This window comes from Harpegnathos saltator, unplaced genomic scaffold, assembly GCF_003227715.2.
Source record: "Harpegnathos saltator strain DR-91 unplaced genomic scaffold, Hsal_v8.6 scaffold314, whole genome shotgun sequence".
In the NCBI taxonomy this organism is placed as follows: domain Eukaryota; kingdom Metazoa; phylum Arthropoda; class Insecta; order Hymenoptera; family Formicidae; genus Harpegnathos; species Harpegnathos saltator.
This window is the reverse complement of record NW_020230111.1, coordinates 220,904-244,794: the sequence shown is the minus strand read 5'-3', so window position 1 is coordinate 244,794 and position 23,891 is coordinate 220,904. Positions and strand designations below refer to the sequence as shown.

The window sequence follows — 23,891 nt, the reverse complement described above, 5'->3', positions numbered from 1 at the left end:
GAACTCGTTAAAACAATTAAAAAAGTCCTGTGCTATTTTACAATTTTTTCAATATTTATTCGGTAATTAATTAAAATGTGTAAACGAATGAGCGCACGAGAAAGCGACAGGATGAGTTCTGTGTATAAGAAGATGGCTTACCTCGCGCGGCGAGAGGCAACCGTAAGCGACAAGAGGCGTGCGTGTGCGACGAGGAGCGAGTGAGCGCGAACGACGAGCGAGCGAGCGCAAGCGACAAGAGGCAGCCGCCCAGCGCTCTCTACGCGCTCATTGGCTCACATGTTTCAATTAATAACTCGATAACTATTGCCAATTTGACATTATGGTACATGACTTTTCTCCTCGGCTACACCCAATCTACCAGTACACAAAATATTAATGATCACATTCCGAACACCCTGTATAATATATCTATTATATTCTATTATATACTCACAAAGTGCTTCGCTGACGCGAATAGTAAAAGCAGGAAGAAAATTCGTATGAAATGCTCATGTATAAGCTCGGGGTACTCGAGTATCTCGGGTATTGAACAAGCGTGTTCAACTTTGACTCTCGATAATAATTAAAAAAAAAAAATTATGGTTCAGTGCGTAAATCGATGCAAAATAATCTAAATAATGAGGATTTAGTCGGGCTAAAAGGCATATTTTGCCGGGAAATTGAAAATTTTTTAATGAGAGCACGCAAATAGTATTCGGGTATCCAGGTATTGAGGATTAATGAATTAATGTTATAGTACTTGGAAGTAGATAGATTGAGTCAAACTGAATAAGGTCTCCTAATATTTTGAAATGACTATGTAAATAGTAACTTTGAAAGTTATTAATTATATAAGATTAATGAATATGCGCAATACAATGGATCGAGCTCTGCAAAGTTGGTACTGATGCAATGTCATTCACCACTTGCGACGTTACCCTATTTCTTGCTAACTGTTAATTGGCAAATAGTGAGTAAGAGATGTACAAGCCTTTTCTGCAGTGTTCATACACTGTATTACGTGTGATTATTTCCCAATTTTAATTAATAATTAAAAAATTTATGAGTGCAAAATAGAATTTTTTAATCAGGTTTAATTTGATTTAATTTACTTGTTTCCGAGTTCTGGTAGCATCAGTTTATTGATACCTTATATTTATGAATTACAATTACTATCTTATGCAACTAATTGTATAATTATCAATATAAAATTAAATATATAATCTGTTATAAATGGTCCCTTTAAATTTGAATTAGAACAAATTTATTATAATATATGAAATTGCACTATCCTCACAAGCATTACATATAAACAATTGGTTATACTTCGATGAAATTGCAAAATATTCCCGATTTTCAATTTCTGCAAGATTGTTTTGAAGAAAATAAGTTTACATTATATTCATATATTTCTAGATATTGTCAAAATTTCCGAATTCTTCGGTTTTACTAATTAATTATTTACAATGTGGAATAAATAGGACATGTGTAATATACACGCACGCATTTATATATGTAAATGAACGAATGAGTCAAGTAAATAAATGAAAGATCACAGATATATTCTTTGATCTAAACAGCATTGTTTGTTGGTTCAAACTCACATTTAGATAAAATAATGCCCATTCATAGCTCAATTTATTTACAGAATAAGGAAATTTTGAGAACTTAATGATTAATAATCCAATAAAGCAGATAATTAGATACAAGATCGAGTATTATTCTCGAATTAAAATTTCTTGCCTATTTAAAATGTTTAAATACGATCTAAAAATTAAAAAATCAAAAAGATATTTAGGAAAAACTATGTAATAAATATTGTCGTACTTAAAGAATCGAAAACGATTCCTTATGTTATTGGATATCTTATTAAAATTAAATGGAGATTTAATCATAAACTCAGATTTTGTTTCAGTCTAGATGTACGCGCGTGCGTTAATATACTGTTCTTCTCTCATCTCATTTTGATTTTATCTCTGTTGAAATTATTTTATACAAAATAATTTAATTAGCTAACGACTTTAAGCAAATTGTCGATTCTTCTTGTTTTTTTCTTTCCTGTTTTTTCCTTTGACCGCGATATCTCGTTGGATTGGTGCTCGGATTAATTCTCTTGGTTGATGTCGATAGTACGTTTTTCATTCGAGTTATTCGTATGGTCTCTTGTTGTTCTTCACAACCGCACAAGAAAGTATATTGTGAATGATAATAACGTTTAAGGTTTGATTCATTTCGGAAAGTGTACATTGCACACCACACATGACATAACAAATATGGAAATCGAGATAGCCAGTATTCTGTGAACTGACCTGGAATCTCGCCAAGACTTTCTTGTGCTTTCGGGCTTAATTCTCGATAATGATGTTTCTAAAAACATACCAAACATAGCAACGCTAAGTTAATATAGAAAATATCTTAAAACCAAAGAAATAAGAAAATGTCTATAATTTGTTGCATTTGGTTCTTAATATCAGCAAAAGTCGAATATTTTATAGTATAATATTTGTATTTTGCTGTTTGATTTTATCATTATTTATTTTCACTGACCTTGTTTCGCAAAGCTCTGAGCAGGTCCCTCATACTATCGCCACTATAACTTCTGTATTTTCGTAGATCCGATGCAACTTCTACATCTATGTACGATACCCAATCATTTTCTATTACACGCTTGCCGCAAGTTTCTAAAGCTATTAAAGCTGGACTGTCCAATTGATCCTTTTCCACTCGGTCGCTAACATCCTGTCACATAAATTACAATAATAATGAAACTTAGAAATTATATTAATGGCTTTAGTAGGAAGTAGGGTTTCCAGAAAAATAATAAAGAGACAGTGATATTCAATTTTCTTAATAATATTATGGTAAATTTTTCGTTATTGTCACACATTAACATTGAAGTTTTATGAAAAATATAAATACATTTTAAATTGTACATCCTTTTTATTTCGAATGCGGATAAAAAATGGATCTCAAAAATATTAAAATATTTTATATACCTGAAAGAAACTCAGAATCTCTAACGAATTCCAAAAAATAGGATAATTATAAATCGCCAAAGCTGGTGGCCTATCAGAAGGATTGTTGCAAATCATCATCTTGATGAGTAGTACTGCTAATTCTCTATCACTTGCAGATATATTTTGTAGTGCTACCAGATTACTTTCACCACCTATAAAGATAGAATAAACTATACGATTAGATGATCATTTTTTTAAATGTATTTTATTCTATATATTTGAATATCGGACAAAATAAAATATACATCTCAAACATTTTCACGTTTGCATGAATAATTTGGTAGTCTTGAGAGATAGAATAATGATATATCCAGACAAAACAAAAGATTTCTTAGTTTTAAGTTTTTAAGTTTTAAATAAAAATATTTTAAAATATAAAAATATTTAAAAAAATATATATTTATACTTTTAAGTTTTAAATAAAAATATTCCAAAAAACATTAAAAATCCTTTAATAGCCAAATTTATTACATTTATTATCATGTTTATGTTGAACAAAATAGAGTACACAGATAACTAGGAGCGAATTAAACATAAAATTTAAAAGTAGTATTTCGTATGGCCGCTTTTTACTTATATGATTACTTGCAAATATCGAGACTTATTCTTAACCAGATCTTAAATGTATTACTGATCGACGTTTTCTCACACTTCTTCCAAGGCTACGAAAACTTGATCTTGTTTGTTATATCGCTTTTGTCAACTGGTTTAAACTGCATTATAAATGCTCATTTTCAATTGAGTTTATTTAAACTATATTTATAGCGATTGCACTGGCTAATTCAGCAGTTTGATCCTCAAATTACGGAAAGAAATAGTAGTTTGTGATGTTGTGATTTTAAGTCACCCGTCACAAAAGGCAAAAGCCCTCCGAGAGGATCGATGGGGTGCCGTGCTCGCTCGCGACCGCGAGGCGAGCTGCGCGCTTTTGATCAAATTTAGCGGTGAACGTTCTCTTTTGCGAGAAACCGCGTGTGTAAACATGCGAGTTTTTTTCTCTTCTTGGGTACTCCCGCGTCCCGATAGTTTGTGTGTCCGTCTCGCCGCGGGTGGCTTCCGACCAGCGGGAGCAGCGGAGAAAGGAAATCGGGACGAGGAGGCCTGGGTGGAGGAGCGGAGGAGCAGCCCGACAACGAAAAAGGCCCTTAGGTGATATCATGAAGTTCTGATGTTAAACATGACTCGCCAAGGTACTTCCAAACGTTTACATACCATGGGAAAATTCAAAAGGAATGAAAATGGGTGCCGCATGAGTTAACTGAGAGACAAATGGAAAATCGAAGAGCCACTTCCGAAATTTTGCTTTTGCGGCATGAAAAAGTTTCCTGCATTGAATTGTAACTGGCGATGAGAAGTGGATATATTTCGAGAATCCCAAACGCAAAAACTCGTGGCTTTCACCTGGCGAAGCATCAACATCGACGGCACGGCCAAATCGCTTCGGAAAGAAAACAATGCTCTGCGTTTGGTGGGACCAGAAAGGAATCATGTACTATGAGCTGCTGAAATCGGGCGAAATTGTCAATGGGCATCGCTACCGATAACAACTGATCAATTTGAACCATGCATTGCTCGAAAAACAGCCAGAATGGGACACGAGACACGAACGAGATGAACGTGATATTGCAGCACGACAACGCTCCGTGCCATCGCACTTCCATCGTTCAGGACACCATCAAAACACTGAAATGGGATCTGCTACCGCACCCGCCGTATTCGCCAGACCTGGCCCCTTCCGACTATCACTTGTTCCGGTCGATGGCGCATGGCTTGGCTGGGCAACACTTGGCCAATTTCGAAGAAGTGCAAAATTGGTTGGATGAATGGTTTCGGTCCAAAGACGCGTCCTTTTATCGTCGCGGTATTCATGTATTGCCAGAGAGATGGCAAAAATGTGTAGCTAGCGAGGGATGATATTTTGAATAAAACATGTTTTGTATTTCTCTTGAAATTTTCCATTTTTCATTGATCAAAAAAACCCGGAAACTTAGTTGCGCACCTAGTAAATGTAACAGACTTGACTATCGAAGAATTTTTAATATTTTTGAAATTTTTTCACTTAAAACTTAGAAGTAGATTATGAAACCTTTTTTGTCTCCGAATACATTTATTTTCTATTTGTCAAGATTGCCGAGTTATTTACGTAAATATAAAATATCCGAGGTACGTACTTTATTATGGCCAATACTGTCAATATATAATATTATATAATTATATAATATTACATAATATTGATTATATTAACAATTATATAATATTAGGAGTGTGATTTGGTTTTCAAAAACTGATTTACTTAAACAACATAATGAACGAAAACTTTGATCAAAATATTTTCTTTCGTTTTCTACATTTTTTTTTCATTTCTTTCTGGCAAGAAATGGAGTCTGCAACGATAAAAAGATTCTTCTTAGAGTTGATTCAATTTTCAACAAATTTTCGCATTTCTTCCAAGTTATGAAAGTGTGTATCCTCTAGAGCATGTTGCATCGATTGAAACAAATGATAATCGGATAGAGCAATGTCTGGAAAATACGCAAAGTGTGGTAAGACTTCCCATTCCAGCTCTAATAGTGTTTGCTTCACTGATAATGCAATATGAGGTGGAACATTGTCGTGAAGAGGGATCACTTTGCATTTATTCGCAATTGGTAATAGTTTTTAGTCCAATGATCTCTTTAATTTGTATAATTGTTATCGATAACGATCAGCGGTGACAGTTTCATTCGAATTTAACAGTTTATAGTACACAATACCTTTTTGATCCCAAATACATAGCAATATCTCTGAACTGTGAATATTGCGCCTTGAAGTGGATGTTGCTGGTTGGTCTGGATCAACCTATGATTTTTTCATTTGGAATTATCGAAATAGATCCATTTTTCATCTCCAGTAACAATTCGATATTCGATTAAACTCTTTATTTTTTGTCTGGTGATCAACAAAATGCAAATGTTCAACCTGTTCGCAATGACATTTTCCGGTAATTGATGTGGAACCTATTTTCTTTTTTTGTAAATATTTCCCATGTCATGTAAACGTTTAATAACTGTAGGATCAACATTTCATGCTATGACAAGTTCTGAAATGGATTGTGCTGGATTTTCGTCCAATAATGTTTGCAAATCTGCATTTTCAAGCTTTTTTGGTTGTCCCGAGCGATCTTTGTCGTTAACATTAAAATCACCACTTTTGAATCGGCTAAACCAATATTCACATGTCTTAATTAATGGAACAACAGCATCATAAGTTTCTATCAGAATTTTATGACTTTTAATTGCCCTGTTCTTCTGATTAAAAAACAAAAGCAACGTATGTCGATAATATTTTTTAGGAAGCTCCATTTTTAAGATAATATTTGTTCGGAAAGCGACCGAACATATAATAGCTCCGGAGAACTGGTTGGTGAATTTCGAATTGCAGAGCGATATCCACCTGCAACTATGTCGTTCGAGCAATTGAACGACCGACCAATCGTCCCGGCCGACGTCTGAGTTATGTCGTAAGGCTGGCCAGAACCTCGAAAGAATGCGCAAGTCCAAGCAACCTACGTTGCTTGGACTTGCGCATAAACTTGTTACATAATACAAGTATTATGTAACAGTGACATGGTCGAATGAGAAATTATAATGTTAATATAACGTAACTGTATTTAGTATCCACTGGACAACATAACCTGAGATAAGGTACTCGCGCAAGAAACGCGGGAAAACTATGCGGGAAGACAGCTGATCGGATAGCGTGGGTCCCTCCATGGACCCTGCGATGTGTTTTATTGCCGTCATTGGCATATACTTTCGTAGAGCTCCTACGTCATCTCACGCATGCGCTGTAACGTCACAATATATTGCATCTAGCAACTATGCGTGAGCACAAGATCAGAATACGAGATTCGAACTATTAGCCTCAACCCAGCAGGGTATATTGATGCCGCCTTCAACTCAGCAGAGTGTATAGAGCAGTGGTTCGAATCCGGAATGAGAGACACGACCGTTTTAAGAAGGCCTAGAAGCGCATCGGTAATCACTAGTGCGAACAGTTCGCACTACCAGGTATGTAAATATGAAACCGGAATTTTTGTACAGAAAATACACGTTTATTATATGAAAATGATAAAAAATATTTTATTCAAAGTATTGCCCATCGCTAGCTATACACTTTTCCCACCTGTCTGACAATTTGTGAATGTCACGCCAAAAAAACCGTTGTTCTTTTAAGGTAAACCAGTCATCGAGCCATTTTCGTATATTTTCGTAAGAAGTGAAGCGCTGCTCGGCAAGTGCGTGTCCCATCGATGCAAATAAGTAGTAATCGGACGGAGCCAAGTCTGGTGAGTAAGCCGCATGCGAAAGTATTTCCCAACTAAACGCCTCAATCGTTTCCTTCACCAGTTTTGCTGTGTGTGATGGTGCATTATCATGAAGCAAAATCACTTTGTATTGCCTTTTTTGATATTCTGGTCGTTTTTCACACAAAGCTTGATTCAAATCGATCATTTGTTGTCGGCAGCGTTCAGTATGAACAGTTTCGCCAGGTTTTAGCAGCTCATAATAGATCACACCCTTCTGATCCCACCACAAACACAGAGCATTATCTTCCGTCCATAACGATTTGGTCTTGCAGTCGATGTCGATGGTTCGCCTGGAGTTACCCGTGATCTTTTGCGCTTAAGATTCTCAAAATATATCCACTTTTCATCGCCAGTCACAATTCGATGGAGAAATGACTTTCTTTTGTACCTGACGAGCAGCATTTCGCAAGTGGTTTTTCGGTTTTCCTGCTGTCTTTCATTCAGTTCATGTGGAACCCATTTTCCCATCTTCTAGATCTTTCCCATGGTTTTCAAACGTATGGAGACAGCTTCTCGTGTCACATTTAATTAATCCGCGAGTTGTTGTGTTTGAGCGTGTCATCCTCATCCAACAATGCTTGCAATTCGCTGTCTTCAAACTTTTTCGGTGGTCTTCCACGTTCTTCGTTTCTCACGTCAAAATCGCCACGTTTGAATTTTTTAAACCACTCAAAGCACTGTGATTTACCAAAAGCATGCTCACCGTAAGCTTCGACAAGCATTCGATGCGATTCTGCAGCAGTTTTCTTCAAATGGTAACAGAAAATCAATGCTGTCCGCAAATCGTAGGTTCCAGGCACAAAATTCGACATGTTCAACGCTATTACAAACTATGCTGTTGTATGAAACTTGTATTGTTGTGAGTTGAAAATCTTTGTCAGATGTCAACAAATGGAAATGGCGCCATGCCGCGGTTTGACGGTAACTACACTGACAGCTCGGGCCATCTATGGGCAAATTCCGGTTTTATATTTACAGACGTGGTAAGTAGCAGCAGAGATTACCTCTGAGAATGGCCAAACAAAAGATGAGACAAAAGACAAGGCTTGGCAAGGCACGGTGCGCCCGGTTATATAGCCAGGCGGCCGAATCTTGCATGCGGGCAGTGGAATCGCGGGCTGCGCCGCATAGCGGCCGCGATCGGAGCTACTAGTCAGGCGCGGGGTGTCGGCGAAAATCTCGTGCGCTCGCTCGCAAGAAACCAGCGTCCCTCGCGATTTGCGAGAACGCCCCGCGCGGGAACGCGGAGCTAGGCCGCCCGCCCCGCAGCGCCGATCCGCTAGCCGACTTTCCGCACGGCAGCCCGAGCCGTACGGAACAGTATTAATATGATTTTTACTCTATTGTTATTGGGTGAGTGCAAAAGTTCGTGCGGAGTTTGTGAGTAAAAGTCACACAGTGATTAGGCAAACAAAAATCTTTATTCAATCAATGATATATTCTCCATCGTTTTCTATAATCTTTTCCCAACGTTCTGGCAGCATACGGATGCCTCGATCATAAAAACTGCGCGGTTTAGATTCGAAGAACGAAGAGACGCCGTTTTTTAAGGCCTCCAAAGAGTCAAAGTTTTTTCCATTTAAATAATTTTGCAATGACCGGAACAAGTGATAGTCAGATGGTGCAATATCAGAAGAATACGGTGGATGCGTTAAGACATTCCATTTCAGGCTCTTCAGTTTGCGCAGCGTCTTTTTCGAAACGTGTGGTCTGGCGTTGTCGTGATGAAAGACGACTCCCTTGCGATTTGACAAAATCGGACGTTTCTCTTTTATTTCTCGATTCAGATTGGTTGGCGACAGTACTTGTCCGAATCAATCGTTTCGCCAGCGGGAAGAAGCTCGAAATAGATTATGCCCTTGCAATCCCACCAAACAGAGAGCATCACCTTCATCGGGTGCAAACTGGCCTTTGGCATTGCGTCACCATGCTCACCTGATTGTTTCCATGTCCGTTTGCGCTGAACATTGTTGTAGAGGACCCATTTCTCATCGCCCGTCACTAGTCGATCCAAAAACGACTCGTTATTGAGCCGCCCGAGTAAAGAAACGGCTGCAGAAATTCGCTTGATTTTGTTCTTCTCGGTCAGCAAATGGGGCACCCATATATCGAGCTTCAAATCGAATCCCATCTTTTTTAAACGCCGAAAAGCGGTTGATCGGTCAACGTTTAGTGCTGTAGCAACTTCTTCTGTTGAAATTCGCGGATTATTGAGCACTAAAGTACGCAAAACATCGTCATCAATGTCAGAAGGTCGACCAGAGCGTGGCTCGTCTTCAAGGTTAAATTCTCCGCGCCGAAATTTAGCAAACCATTTTTCCACAGTTCGTTTAGCTGGTGCTTCATCCTGATAAACATCCTGAATGTTTTTTACGGCTGCGGCAACGTTTATTCCCTTCCGAAACTCGTAAAGCATAACATGCCGTAAATGCACCTTATCGATACTCATTTTTAAAGTGATATTTCTCGAAGCAGTTTGTATGAAAACAAATGATTTTTTTTTTAATAACAGCTGAAGACGTCACCTTTCCAACGTTATATAATATGTAGATGGAAGTATTAATGACAACACTTTACGACGCTTATAACTCCATCTATTGAAACTCCGCACGAACTTTTGCACTCACCCAATAGTAAATGACTAAATATCATAGATTAATATTAAAGTATTAAGAAACAATAACTGTGATTGGAATGTCTTCGACAAAACTGATATTAATGCCATGCCTTATAAAACCCTTAAAACTAAATCTCACCCCTCATACAGGGTAGCCCACATAAAGTGTTACAAGTCCATAACTTTAAAAATATTTATCAAATCAAAAACTTGTTTATAAAGAAGTTTCATGTATTCAAGAAGCCTCTCTAACTATTGGGTTGGCAAATAAGTTCGTTCGGTTTTTGTTTCAGTGTAAGTTTCATGCGAATTCGCTTTTCTTTTCTCAGCGCTATTGTCCAAATCGAATATACATTTGAAAAATTATGTTTCACTGTTTATGTTGTGCTGTATTTGGTTTGACTAACATCAGTATTGTGTGTGCTGCGTAGCTGTGAACATGGAAATAAATAACGTGCATTATCGTTACATTTTGCTCTATTATTTTTAAAAAGGCAAACGAGCTGCGAATGCTCATAAAAAGATATGCTGTGTGTATGGAGATGATGCCTTAACAGAACGCGTATGCCAAAAGTGGTGTGCCAATTTCCGTTCAGGAGATTTCGACGTCAATGATGCGCCCCGCTCCGGTCGCCCGACCAAGATTAATTCAAGTGACATTAAGGCTATAATTGAAGTAAATCCATCCCAATCAATACGAGATTGCTACGACATTGAATATATCCCACATAAGCGTAGAAAAGCATTTGCACCAGCTGGGATACGTTTCTCGGCTTAATGTTTGGCTTAATGCCGCATCAATTAACCGAGGCTAACTTGACCACACGCATATCCATCTGCGATTCGCTTCGGAAACACTAAGAAAACGACCCATTTTTTAAACGAATGGTGACAGGTGACGAAAAATAGGTCATCTACGATAATGTAACGCGTAAAAAATTATGGGGGCACAGCAGCGAGCCACCGCAAACAATCTCGAAGGCGGGATTGCATCCGAAGAAAATAATGCTCTCCGTATGGTGAAATTTCAAGGGTGTCATCTATTACGAACCATCAGACAAAACAATTGATTCAACTGTATTCTGTTCGCAATTGATGAAATTGAACCAAGCAATCTGCACAAAACGTCCAGAATTGGCAAATCGCAAGGGTGTCGTCTTCCACCATGACAATGCCAGACCTCATACGTCATTGATTACTCGGAACAAATTGCTTCAGCTTGGCTGGGATGTTTTGCCTCATCCTCCGTATTTATCTCTTGCCCGGATCTTGCCCCTTCCGATTATCATTTATTCCGGTCGCTGCAGAACTCTATGAACGGGAAAACCTTCAATGATGAAGAGGCCGTTAAAAACCATCTGGATTGGTTTTTCGCCGATAAGTCCCACACGTTTTATGAACGCGGCATAATGGAGTTGGTGGAAAAATGGCCAGAGGTCATCGATAAAGATGGCTAATATATAATTGATTAAAATTTATCTTGTGTATCAAAAAATTGTGTTTTATTCTACTTTAAAAAACCGAACGAACTTATTTGCCAATTCAATACATAAACGTAAAGTCGCCCCCGCTTCTCCTTTAAGAGGGGACGGGGGTAACTTCATAATTTTAAATGGAACCTCCTATAAAATGTTGCATATTTGGATTCTACGGGAAAAAACAAGTAAATTTTATCTGAAACATTTGTTTGGAAAATGATTCTATTAAAAGTTATAAGCATTTAAACCTTTAGCAATTTTATTTATGATTGAACTCCATTAACACAAAGTTGCGATATAACAAAAACAAAAAAGACCTTAGAGTATTTACTTGATGTTAACCAAAAGAAACATAAATAAATACATTTATCGGGAAACGCAAATACAGATCACAGACAAATACAGATCATCAGACATTTAGTTAGTTTTGAGTTATAAAAATAGTTGCGCTGCACGTCGATAATTTTTCTCACATTCTCCCAGAATTAGCAACATATTAACTTTCACGTCAAAACGAGCCGTGGTTTTCGAACTTGATAGCACGAAAATCAGCTCCAAAGTTACCCGCTTAAAAGGGAAGCGGGGGCAAGTTTACATTTATGTAGTTAGAGAGGCCTCTCGAATGAAACTTCCTTATGAACAATTTTTTGATTTTATAAATATTTTTAAAGTTATGGACTTGTAACACTTGACATGGGCTACCCTATATATAGTTATAAAGAAATATATTGAAAATTGCAAAAATGGAACCGAGAATTAATAGTTTCATTCCATTTTCCTTATCGAGACCAACAATATATAATATATAAAGTCAAAACGGTCAAAAGCGAAGTTAGGTCATTTTAAGGTGATCAGTGGTGCAATGGATTACCATCAATCAGTCAACAATATGTAATCGGTATCGATGCGGCCAACATTTATTTTTTATCTTTTTATTTATTATATAACGTTTTATTTTATTTTTACAATTCAAATGGCCAATATGCAGTCACCCCAATTGTTGAAACACATCGTAAATATTCATTGTCCTGAGTTTGTCAAAAATAATCAATGACAATAAAGACAAGAATAAAGGAGACTTTTGTTGTTGCTCATCAACTTTATATTGATATACACAGTCTGTGCCAGATCCAATGAGACTGGTCTAAAAAAAATACAAAGCGTTTATTATTTTGATTTTTTGTTCTTGTTTATTCAAAATAGTCTCCTTCTGAGTCAATACAGCGCTGGAAACGTTCAACAAATTTTTCGAAACATTTTTTATACTCATCGGCTGGAATGGCCTTTAGTATGGCAGTCGAAGTCTTTTAGATGACCAGGATAGTATCGAAACGATTTCCTTTCATCGCCAATTTCAGTTTGGGAAATAGCCAGAAGTCGCACGGAGCCAAATCAGGTGAATACGGTGGATGATCGATAACAATGATGCCTTTTTTGGTCAAGAATTCACGTACCATGATGGCTTTGTGCGATGGTGCATTATCGTACAACAAAAACCAACTGCCTGGCTCTCGATATTCCGGTCGAACTCGTCGAATTCTGACCCACAATCGTTGTAGAACTCCCAGATAATATTCTGCGTTCACCTTCTGGGACGAATTCACTGTGAACAATTCCTTTTGAATCGAAGAAAATGGTCAGCATTGTCTTGATTTTGCTCTTCTGAAAACGTAATTTTTTCTCTTTTGGCTCTTCTGGTGACTTCCATGCCGCACTCTGACGTTTTATTTTTGGCTCGTATTGAAAACACCACGTTTCATCACCAGTTACAATGGCTGACATGCTTGCCGGATTCCTTCGGGACATTTTTAACATGTCTTTGCAATGCTGAACTCTCCAATCTTTTTGGTCGTCTGTCAGAGTGTGTGGCACGAAGCGCGCACAGACCTTCCGTTTGCCCAAATCTTCGGTCAAAATTCGATAGACTGTGCTTTTCGGTATCCCAGTTTCCTCTTCGATGAGTCTCGCAGACACACAGCGGTCGCTTCGAAGAATTTCTTTGACTTTCTCGATGTTTTCTTCATTGCGAGTGGTTTTTGGCGGCGGTGCTCGGTCATCGTCTGCAAGGTCCTCACGACCGTCACGGAATCGGCCAAACCAACGGAAAACCTGTGCACGGGACATGCATTCATCCCCGTATACATTTTTTAGCGTTTCGTACGTTTCTGCACCACATTTATCCAATTTAAAACAGAATTTAATATTCGCTCTTTGTTCCATGTTGGTTTTTCGACCGACGTACACAAAGTGACTTTACATAAAATGTCAAACCACAGTGAAATATCAACCGAATTCGCTCAAATTTTGAGGTTAAGTAGATGAAGGGTAGAACATTCACCTACCATCATTCACTCATACGAGGGCGGTCCGATAAGTACTTAGCCTCACCGCCCGATGGCGCCACTATCGCAAGAGAAATTTACTATCGTGTAGTACATTCTCGTAGACGGCTACTGTCGAAATTTCAGCCGAATCGGACTCGTAGTTTTGTTTTGACCGCGTGTGGAAGCGAGCGTGTCCGCGGATTTTAGAAAAATGGAAAAAGAGCAATATCGGTCGGTGATTCGATTCTTATTTTTGGAAGGGAAATCGCGCAGCGAAATCAAAGAGCTCTTGGATGCTGTGTACGGTGACTCTTCTCCTTCGATGGCGACCGTCAAAAATTGGTTTAACGAGTTTCAACGTGGTCGCACGTCGGTTTTTGATGAGCCACGCCCAGGTGCCCCGAAAACGGCTACCACGGAGGATAACATGACAAAAATCCACGATCTTGTATTGGCAGACCGCCGATTGAAGGTGCGCGAGATAGCTGAGACAGTAGGCATCTCAAAAGACCGCATGGGTCATATCCTGCATGAAATTTTGGGCATGAGAAAGCTGTCGGCGCGATGGGTGCCGCGTTTGCTCACTCCGGACAACAAGCGCAACCGTGAGACCACTTCAGAGCAGTGTTTGACACTGTTTAAGCGCAATCCGAAGGAGTTTCTGCGTCGTTTCGTGACCGTCGACGAAACATGGATCCACTGGTACACACCAGAGACCAAGGAACAGTCGAAACAGTGGACTTCACCCGGCGAACGTGCTCCGAAGAAGGCGAAGACTGTTCTATCGGCCGGAAAGGTGATGGCCACCGTTTTCTGGGATTTACAAGGTGTGATCTACATCGACTACCTGGAGAAGGGCAAAACGGTCACAGGGCTGTACTATGCCGAATTATTGGGCCGATTCGACGCCGAATTGCAGAAAAAACTGCCCCATTTGGCGAAGAAAAAAGTGCTCTTCCACCATGACAACGCACCGGCGCACCTCCGCCCTCGCCACGGTCAAATTGGTCGAATTGGGCTACGAACTGCTGCCCCATCCACTGTATTCTCCAGATTTGGCCCCGTGCGACTTCTTTTTGTTTCCAAACTTGAAAAAGTCACTCGCCGGGCAGAAATTTGAGTCGAATGAGGAGGTCATCGCCGCCACGGAGGCCTACTTTGCAGACCTCGAGAAAACGTATTTTTCAGACGGGTTAAAGAAGTTGGAGCATCGCTGGGTCAAGTGTATCGAGCTAAAAGGAGACTATGTTAGGAAATAAATCGCCACTTTTCCAAAATTTTCCTTTTTCTTTTGTAGGCTAAGTACTTATCGGACCACCCTCGTAGATGTCGTTGCGCTAAGAACTTTGATGGAACCAGTCTCATCGTATCTGGGACAGACTGTAGTTTTCATGTCGTCCTCTCCTCTCCTCTCCTCTCCTCTCCTCTCTCCTCTCTCCTCTCTCTCTCTCTCTCTCTCTCTCTCTCTCTCTCTCTCTCTCTCTCTCTCTCTCTCTCTCTCTCTCTCTCTCTCTCTCTCTCTCTCTCTCTCTCAGTTCTTTTGTGTCCTGATAATCTCTGTTTTGTATTGATAATCTCAGAAATATGTTCGTTTTCATGTCTTTTCAGAATTTACTTCGGGCACATCTCAATTTTTTCTTCTTAGGTTCTCATTCTCTGCCCATATTAAAGTTCTATCGTTCGATTTATTTTGCAATAAGATTCTTTTAAACCCAGTAAATTTTTTTTATTTTAATTGAACGTTGAATAAGAAGTAATGCTTATCAAGAAAGACCGCAGTTTCGTCACAAGATTTTCATAAAACGTAAAGGTAAATTGTTGTGGCTTACTAATCAGAAATCCGTGGATTGCTGACCCATGGTTACCCACTATTCCAACGATCACCTTAGAATTGTTTGACTTAATTTGGTTGGCTACTTTGACCGTTATAACCATCGAATTGACCCTACATATTATTATTGTTAGAATCTTAACGAGAAGAATGAAATGAAATAATTAATTTCTAGTTTTATTTTTGCTCAGTTTTCGACATACTCTTTTGCTTTATAGTGATAATCCAATATGTATAAATTTAGTATATAAGTTTTATGTATGAAATACATTAAATGGTCAATATGTAAAATAATAAAATAAATAATAAAACAGTTAAATATTAAAACTTATTAATAATGAATTTAACTTAAATCACTACTTACAGAGGATGTTGGCTTGCCTTCGTAAAGGATCGCCGAAGGGATGCTTGCCACTAGAGAAAACATAATAAAAAACACAACCAAGCGAAAAAATATCAACTGCACATGTTGTCCTCTCTCCATTAAGTATCTCCGGTGCTATCCAGCCGTCTGTTCCAGTAATACCAGATCTTCGCGAAAATGATACGCGACCTAACTGAAGTTTTTTGCACAAGCCGAAATCTGATATCATTGCACGCACTTCACCTCGTGGTCCAGGAACGGAAAGAAGCACATTGTGAGGTTTAATATCTCTGTGGACTGCACAAAAATAATAAACTTTTATAAATTAATTTCTTAAAAATATAAAAACAAGAAAGATATTAAATAATTACATGTCCCCGAGTTAAAATTTTTAAATTGTCTATTTTTTTCTAATTTAATTAATGATAGCACACGAAAATAAAACAAAGGTAGAACAAAAATATAACTTTCTAATAAGACTACTATTCCAAAAATAAGATTTGTAAATATGCGAAAAAGTACATGTAGAAAGCGTTTTCTTAAAAAACTGTTCAGGGGAGGCTGGAATGACACTGACCTTAACATATGTTGTCAATGACATCATTCTAAGTCAGTGCCCGGAATTACTTGCACGATCGGGCCGATTTCTGAGAGCTACGCCTCCTTACTTCCCCTTACCGCTCCAGCCCGCACGGCGGACCTAGAAACTGACAGTCGCGAGGCGTTGTCTCAGGCACGTCGCATGAGACAGTCACATGAGATACTTCACAGTTTAACATAGCTGAAACAAATTTATTTATTAAAACAACTCCATAGGCATTTTTTATAGTTTACTAATATAATATAGTCTTAATATTAATATAAATATATATTAATAGAAATATTAATATAAGTAATATTCTTAATATATAATATATAATATATAATATACACTGTATATTATAGTTATATTAAGAATATTACTTATATTGATATTTCTATTAACATATATTTATATTAATATTAAGACTATATTATATTAGTAAACTATAAAAAATGCCTATGGAGTTGTTTTAATAAATAAATTTGTTTCAGCTATGTTAAACTGTAAAGCATCTCATGTGACTGTCTCATGCGACGTGCCTGAGACAGCGCCTCGCGACTGTCAGTTTCTAGGTCCGCCGTGCGGGCTGGAGCGGTAAGGGGAAGTAAGGAGGCGTAGCTCTCAGAAATCGGCCCGATCGTGCAAGTAATTCCGGGCACTGTTCTAAGTAATAGAGGATTTTAGCCGCCGCTCGTTTGTGAAAATGTCATTAACGAAATAAGTTCCATTAATCGAGCGTTTTCGACACTGTGTACATTTAGATACGGTAAACTTTACACATATGTGAGCAGAGAAGAGGCTTCGCATTCTTAAAGATACGTTCTGTTTATAAATAACGTAAATGTTGCTTGTATATTTCATATATCTTGAACTTTAAAGTGGTTAAGATGTTTTCACGAGTTTCCGCATTTATTATACAACATACGAGGGTTGCCTTTTATATTTCGGGAATGGACGATCCAGGTGCTACCATCTGACAATCGACGTCCCTAACGTAAAGTTCGACTTTTTGTCAGCATACTTACTCAGAACGTTTTGATGTCCATGCGCCATTTGTGTTGTTTACAGTGACATGAAAAATTGATGTCGGCCAAGAAATGGAATTAAGTCGTGAACATTTCCGTGCGATTATTTTTTACAACTTTCGACGTGGATTATCTCAACAACAGTGCATCGATGAACTAAATTCGACTTTTGGCGATGAAGCACCATCAAAAACCACTATATATCGATGGTGTACGGAATTCAATCGTGGCCGTAGTTCGCTTAGTGATGAATTTCGTGAAGGTCGTCCAAAATCAGTTGTTGTTCCAGAAAACATTGATGCTGTGCGTGAACTGATATTGCAAAATCGTCATGTGACTTATCGTGAGATTGAGGCATCCTTGGGCATTAGTGGGACCAGCATACATTCAATATTGCATGAACATTTGGCTGTCAAAAAAATGTGTTCGCGTTGGATCCCACATAATTTAACAATCGCTCAAAAAAAGGCTCGTGTCGATTGGTCGAAAGAAATGCTCAAGAAATACGATTGCGGTGCTTCAAAACACGTCTATGATATCGTAACAGGTGACGAATCATGAATCTATGCGTATGAGCCCGAAAGTTAACAGCAATCGACTGTATGGGTCTTTCAAGATGAGCCAAATCCAACAAAAGTTGTTCGCACACGAAGCACTTCGAAGCAAATGGTCGTCTGTTTTTTCGGAAAAACCGGACATGTGACAACTGTACCATTAGTGCAATGTCGGACGGTCAATTCTGAATGGTACACAACCATTTGTTTGTCAGAAGTCTTCGGAAAAATAAGGGAAACCAACCGCCGAAGACGCATCATTCTCCACCAGGACAATGCGAGCTCTCACACATCGGCTCAAACAAGAGACTTTTTGAGAACTGAAAAAGTCGAATTGATGGGTCATCCGCCGTACAGCCCTGATTTGGCACCCAATGACTTCTTCTTATTCCCGCAAATCAAAAATAAATTACGAGGTCAACGTTTTTCGACGCCTGAAGAAGCGATTGATGCGTTCAAAATGCATGTTTTGGAGGTACCTCAATCGGAGTGAAAAAAGTGCTTCGAAAATTGGTTCAAGCGCATGCAAAAGTGTATGGATCTTCATGGAGAATATTTTGAAAAACAATAAACCCATGTACGATGATTAATTTCCTTTTTTTGTTCCCTATTCCCGAAATATAAAAGGCAACCCTCGTACAATCAAGATCAACTATTAGAATCTTTATGTAACTATAACGTGATTCGCTTATATTTTGTTGTATGAACAACTATTTTAAAATTATCCATGGTCAAAAGAGGAAAAAAATGAAATGCAACTTCTCATATATTCAGTATAATATATCTCGAACATACATTAAATCTCGAATGTACATTAAAAAATGTTAAATAGAACATATAAACGGGGGAGAGACTCCCTTCGCACCATCTTCCCAAAAAAATCTTAACACTTCGATGACCGCACGTTTCACGAAAAAAATTGGCCCTTGCCGCCGGCGTATAATGTCGAAAACTACTGGCTGCCGCTGGCATCTTTTATAAGCTTTATTATAATTTATAGGTATACTGTTGACATGTTGCAAATCCAAATATAATTAGTATTAAGTAAGTAAAAAATATATTGTGACAATAATGCTCTATTTTTGTTAATTTGATGATTTTGAAATTTCCAAAAGTTAGGAAGTTAACAAAAATCAAAGCGCTATTATACACGGTGTTTCGTAAGTCGAGGTCAATCGCTCGAGAGATGAATGGGGAACCACAAACAAGAAAAAAAGTTGATACAAACATAGGTCCAAAAATGCGTTGTTTTCGAGTTATCGCCATTTTTATGTTAAAATTTGAAAATGTGTGTGTGTGTGTGTGTCTGTGTGTGTATGTGTGCTGTGTGTGTCTGTGTGTGTGTGTGTCTCTGTGTCTGTGTATGCGTCTGTGTCTGTGTGTGTGTGTGTGTCTCTGTATGTGTGTGTCTCTCTGTGTGTGTGTGTGTGTGTGTGTGTGTGTGTGTGTGTCTGTGTGTGTGTGTGTGTGTGTGTGTGTGTGTGTGTGTGTGTGTCTGTGTGTGTGTGTGTGTGTGTGTCTGTGTCTCTCTCTCTCTGTGTGTGTGTGTGTGTGTGTGTGTGTGTGTGTGTGTTGTGCTGTGTCTGTGTGTGTATGTGTGTCTGTGTGTGTGTCTCTGTGTGTGTGTGTCTGTGTGTGTGTGTGTGTGTGTGTGTGTGTGTGTGTGTGTGTGTGTGTGTGCGTGTGTTGTGTGTGTCTGTGTGTATGTGTGCTGCGTGTGTGTCTGTGTCTGTGTGTGTATGTGTGTCTGTGTGTGTGTCTCTGTGTGTGTGTGTGTGTGTGTGTCTGTGTGTGTGTGTGTGTGTGTGTGCGTGTGTGTGTGTGTGAGTGAGTGAACGTAAAAATTATGAGGTGTTCGAAACATTAGAGAAAATCCGGAAGTGCTACAAAGAGTTCGGGACTCCTTAGAAAGAAGGCTTAGAGCCTGCATTCATGCAGAAAGAGGTCATTTCGAACACTTCATATAATTTTTACGTTCACTCACACACATACATACACACACACACACACACACACACACACATACACACATACATACACACGACAGAGTTTGGAGTCACTAAATACCACAGGAGTGACGAACTGTGGGGTCCTGATCTCTGCCAAGGGATGCTAAGCGGGCTGTACCTCCACGCCGTGCATCCAGGGTAGTGCTAAAGCAGCCCGCAACTTTTATTTGACTTTGGTTGTGTTTTGAAACTCATAAAAACTATCGAAAGTCCAAAACCAAAAAAATTCGAAAGCAAAGCAATTTCAAATTTTAACATAAAAATGGCGATAACTCGAAAACAACGCATTTTTGGACTTATGTTTGTATCAACTTTCTTTCTTGTTTGTGGTTCCCTATTCATTTCTCGAGCGATTAACGTCGACTTACGGAACACCCTGTATACATGGTGTCCCATTTTAATAGTGCACCTCGATTATCATTGCAGAAAATGCTCGGATGGAAAAATGTTTTAGACAAAAGTTGTATGGTTTTGAGACGGACATAAGATGGTACCTATAATAAAGTACCTTTTTGTTAAATACTTTTTAATTTACAAGACAAGATCGGTAAACGATCTAGTCAGTCAACGGAAGATCTGGACTTGCGTTTAATTACTTCGAAAATCTGGCTATTTATTTGTATGCATAGCTCCAGTCTATATCGAAAATCGTCCCTAACTTTTTGAAGAACACCTGCATTAATATTTCTGCATGCTTTTCAGATACGGTCTATCATATTTTCTACAGTTGTAGGTTGTTCCGAAAAAACTTTGTCTTTAATGTATTTCCAGAACTTTTCGAATTTTTAGATATTTTAAAATCATCAAATTAACAAAAATCAGGATGCCATTGTAACAATATATTCTTGAGATTAAGTAGAGTAAAAAAGTCTAATACCATGTTTTCTTCCGACAAACAGTTAGCGAGATATTGTAAGTTAAATATTGAAAGTTGCCAAGTTTTCTTAAAATATCTAAAAAAATATTTGGCAAATAAAAAATGTTTCAGACAAAAATTGTTCAAATTAATTGATAAAAAAGATAACATAATAAAAAATTGGGGTTTCCATTTAAAAAAAGTAATGATCAGTAGATATTTTAAAAGTGATGCCATCTGTAAACAAACTGATATAGTTATTTTATATCCCTCTTGAAACCATACAACTTTTGTCTGAAACATTTTTCCATATCTTCCATATTTTTCAAGATATTTGACTGTCAAAAATAAAATGGGATACCCTGTATATATATAAACTTAATACTTTGACAACAATCAATGCCAGCTAATAACTAAATCAACCTACATATACGTGAAGTCAGCCGGTAAACGCAAGCTCAGCGAACTCACGTATTCGTGAGTTCGGCCGATAACTGCTGGCTCAGTGAATTATACGTGAGTCAAAGTATTAACCTAACCTAACTTATTGTTTTTTTATTGTTGGGCGTGGGTTTTAAAGGTTTTAACCTTTTCAACGTCCAACAATATATAAAAATACAAGAAGTTAGGTCAAATTAGGATTTTCTTAGGGAGAGAGTGTGGGCGGAGACCTTCCACCGCTTATACATACTGCGTTCCAAAGTAACCTCCTACAAGTTTTAGATGTTAAATGTATACAGTGCCGAAAAATTACGTTCTATTAATGAAACTTCTTTTGTTAATAACATTTTAACAAATGACAATGACAGCTAAAACCTCTTGAATGTTACGCGAGGTGTCCTTGACAACATATGTCAAGATCAGTGTCATTGCAGCTGCCTCCCCTAAACCGGAGGTTTATTTATTTTACTTTACAACATATCCAAGACCCAATAAAATTAATAAAAAAAACATTTGCAATTTTATTTCTCATCAGACTTACCAATATCCAAAGAGTGCAAATGCGCTAAGCCGAATGTTGCCTGATATAAAATATCCTTTACTGATATTTTCTCCTTATTATATTTGCCCACCACGTAATCTTGCAATGTAGCTTCAGCTAACTCTAAAGCAATATATCTAAACATACGATCCTGTTCAGTACAAAAATATCTAACTACATTTGCGTGTGCATCTGATTCCCTCAACAAGGTCACTTCTCGATCAGCAAACATAAAACAGTCCGGCAATAGACGTTTTACGGCTACAGCACGACCATCAAATTGACCTCTAAACAAAAAAACAAAACTAAATAAATTTTTTCCATATAAAAATATATTTCTAGACTGCCTTCCTGTTTCGCTCATAAATATTACAAGTTGAAAATATGATTACTTGTACACAAATGTTCCTTCACATCCTTTGCCTAAGACCTGTCTTGTGTCGAATGTAATCTTTCCTACTCTCACTAAGCCCTCTCCAATATCTTCTGGTATAATAGATAAGCTATCTTTATTAGAGTAGCTTGTGCGACTATTTTCGCGCGAACCCTAAACAAGCAATATAATAAAAATTTTAGTGAAAATATCATTAAAACTTATAGATTATAAAATTATTTAACTTTCACTTTTTCAAAGATGAAAAATATACAAACTTTTACTACTTATTTTTAAAATTGACCGCTTTTGAAAAACTATAAACGTACACACTAAATGTACACACTATACAGGATGTCCCATAATTGTAACACACCAACTCCATAGGAGCGTAGAGCTAAGCGAGAGGAACGAAAAAGTCTTGTTCCATTTAGCGATATCTTGTATAGTTTTTTAGTAATAACCGCGTAAAGTTTGGCATTGGTCACGCCTATCGTGGCCTATAGACTGTGTCTGCGTCGAGACTGAGCGGTAACGCGTCTCGCGTTGACCGTCGCGATGGCGTCTTGGTGTTTTGAGGCCATCGCGAAGGTTAGTGCAAGACGTGTTACCGCTCAGTCTCGACATACACAGCTTGCCGCGGAGCGTCTATAGGCCGCGATGGGCGTGATCAATGCCAAACTTTACGCGGTTATTACTAAAAAAACTATACATGATATCGCTAAATGGAACAAGACTTTTTCGTTCCTCTCGCTTAGCTCTACGCTCCTATGGAGTTGGTGAGTTACGATTATGTGACACCCTGTATACAGGATGGTTTAAAAGTCTGGAAACAGCTAATTATCTCTGAAAGTAGCGGTTCTGTAGGAAAATATTTCAGACAAAAGTTATAGGATTTTAAGTAACGCATTACATAGCAATACTATTATAACCATGAAGGGTGTTGTCAAGGTCACATAGAAATCACTTTAAATTTTTTAATTGGAAACCCCTATTTTTTATTAATCCAACCGTGCAACTTCCATACGGTACACCTTAGGTAATGCTAATGCCGACGGTTCCCTAACATTCAAGACTCATAACTCGGAAAGTACTTCATAGAAAATAACTTAAATATAGTGTCTTGGAAAGCTCTCAAGAAAAGTTATAAGAGTATGTAATAAAAAATGTGGATTTCCAATTAAAAAATTTAAAGTGATTTTTATGTGACCTTGACAACACCCTTCTAGGTCATAATAATATAGCTATGTAATGCGTTACTTAAAACCCTATAACTTCTGTCTGAAACATTTTCCTACAGAACCGCTACTTTCAGAAATAATTAGCTGTTTCCAAATTTTTAAACCACCCTTATGTACATATACATATATAGGGTGTTCAAGAAATTCCGGTAAGGCCGGGGAACTCTTGAAATATTGGTTATCGTAAAAAACTTCTTCGACAAAAGTTGCAGGGAATAAAAAAAGGTATTCAATGGTGATCTTGACCTTTGATCTTGAGGTAACCTTGAAATGACATCTAGAGCTCAAAAGTCAACATGACTAAGGA

General features: G+C 37.9%; 1 protein-coding gene across 3 annotated transcripts in view; it reads right to left on the bottom strand.

The window, feature by feature from the left end:
- Window positions 1-1,781: 1,781 nt before the first annotated feature.
- The window catches only part of Ire1 (serine/threonine-protein kinase/endoribonuclease Ire1), a 59,850-nt gene continuing 37,740 nt past the window's right edge, over window positions 1,782-23,891 (bottom strand). For 2 of the 3 annotated variants that reach the window (XM_025300007.1, XM_025300008.1), the window contains exons 9-14: window positions 22,363-22,517; window positions 21,971-22,257; window positions 15,962-16,258; window positions 2,979-3,151; window positions 2,530-2,721; window positions 1,783-2,349 (exon numbers count right to left, since the gene is read on the bottom strand). In XM_025300007.1, the coding sequence (XP_025155792.1) occupies window positions 1,987-2,349; window positions 2,530-2,721; window positions 2,979-3,151; window positions 15,962-16,258; window positions 21,971-22,257; window positions 22,363-22,517 (1,467 nt within the window). In that variant the 3' untranslated portion in view covers window positions 1,783-1,986. Of the gene's footprint in view, window positions 2,350-2,529; window positions 2,722-2,978; window positions 3,152-15,961; window positions 16,259-21,970; window positions 22,258-22,362; window positions 22,518-23,891 lie in introns of all 3 variants that reach the window. The other variant, XM_025300009.1, reaches the window with a different exon arrangement.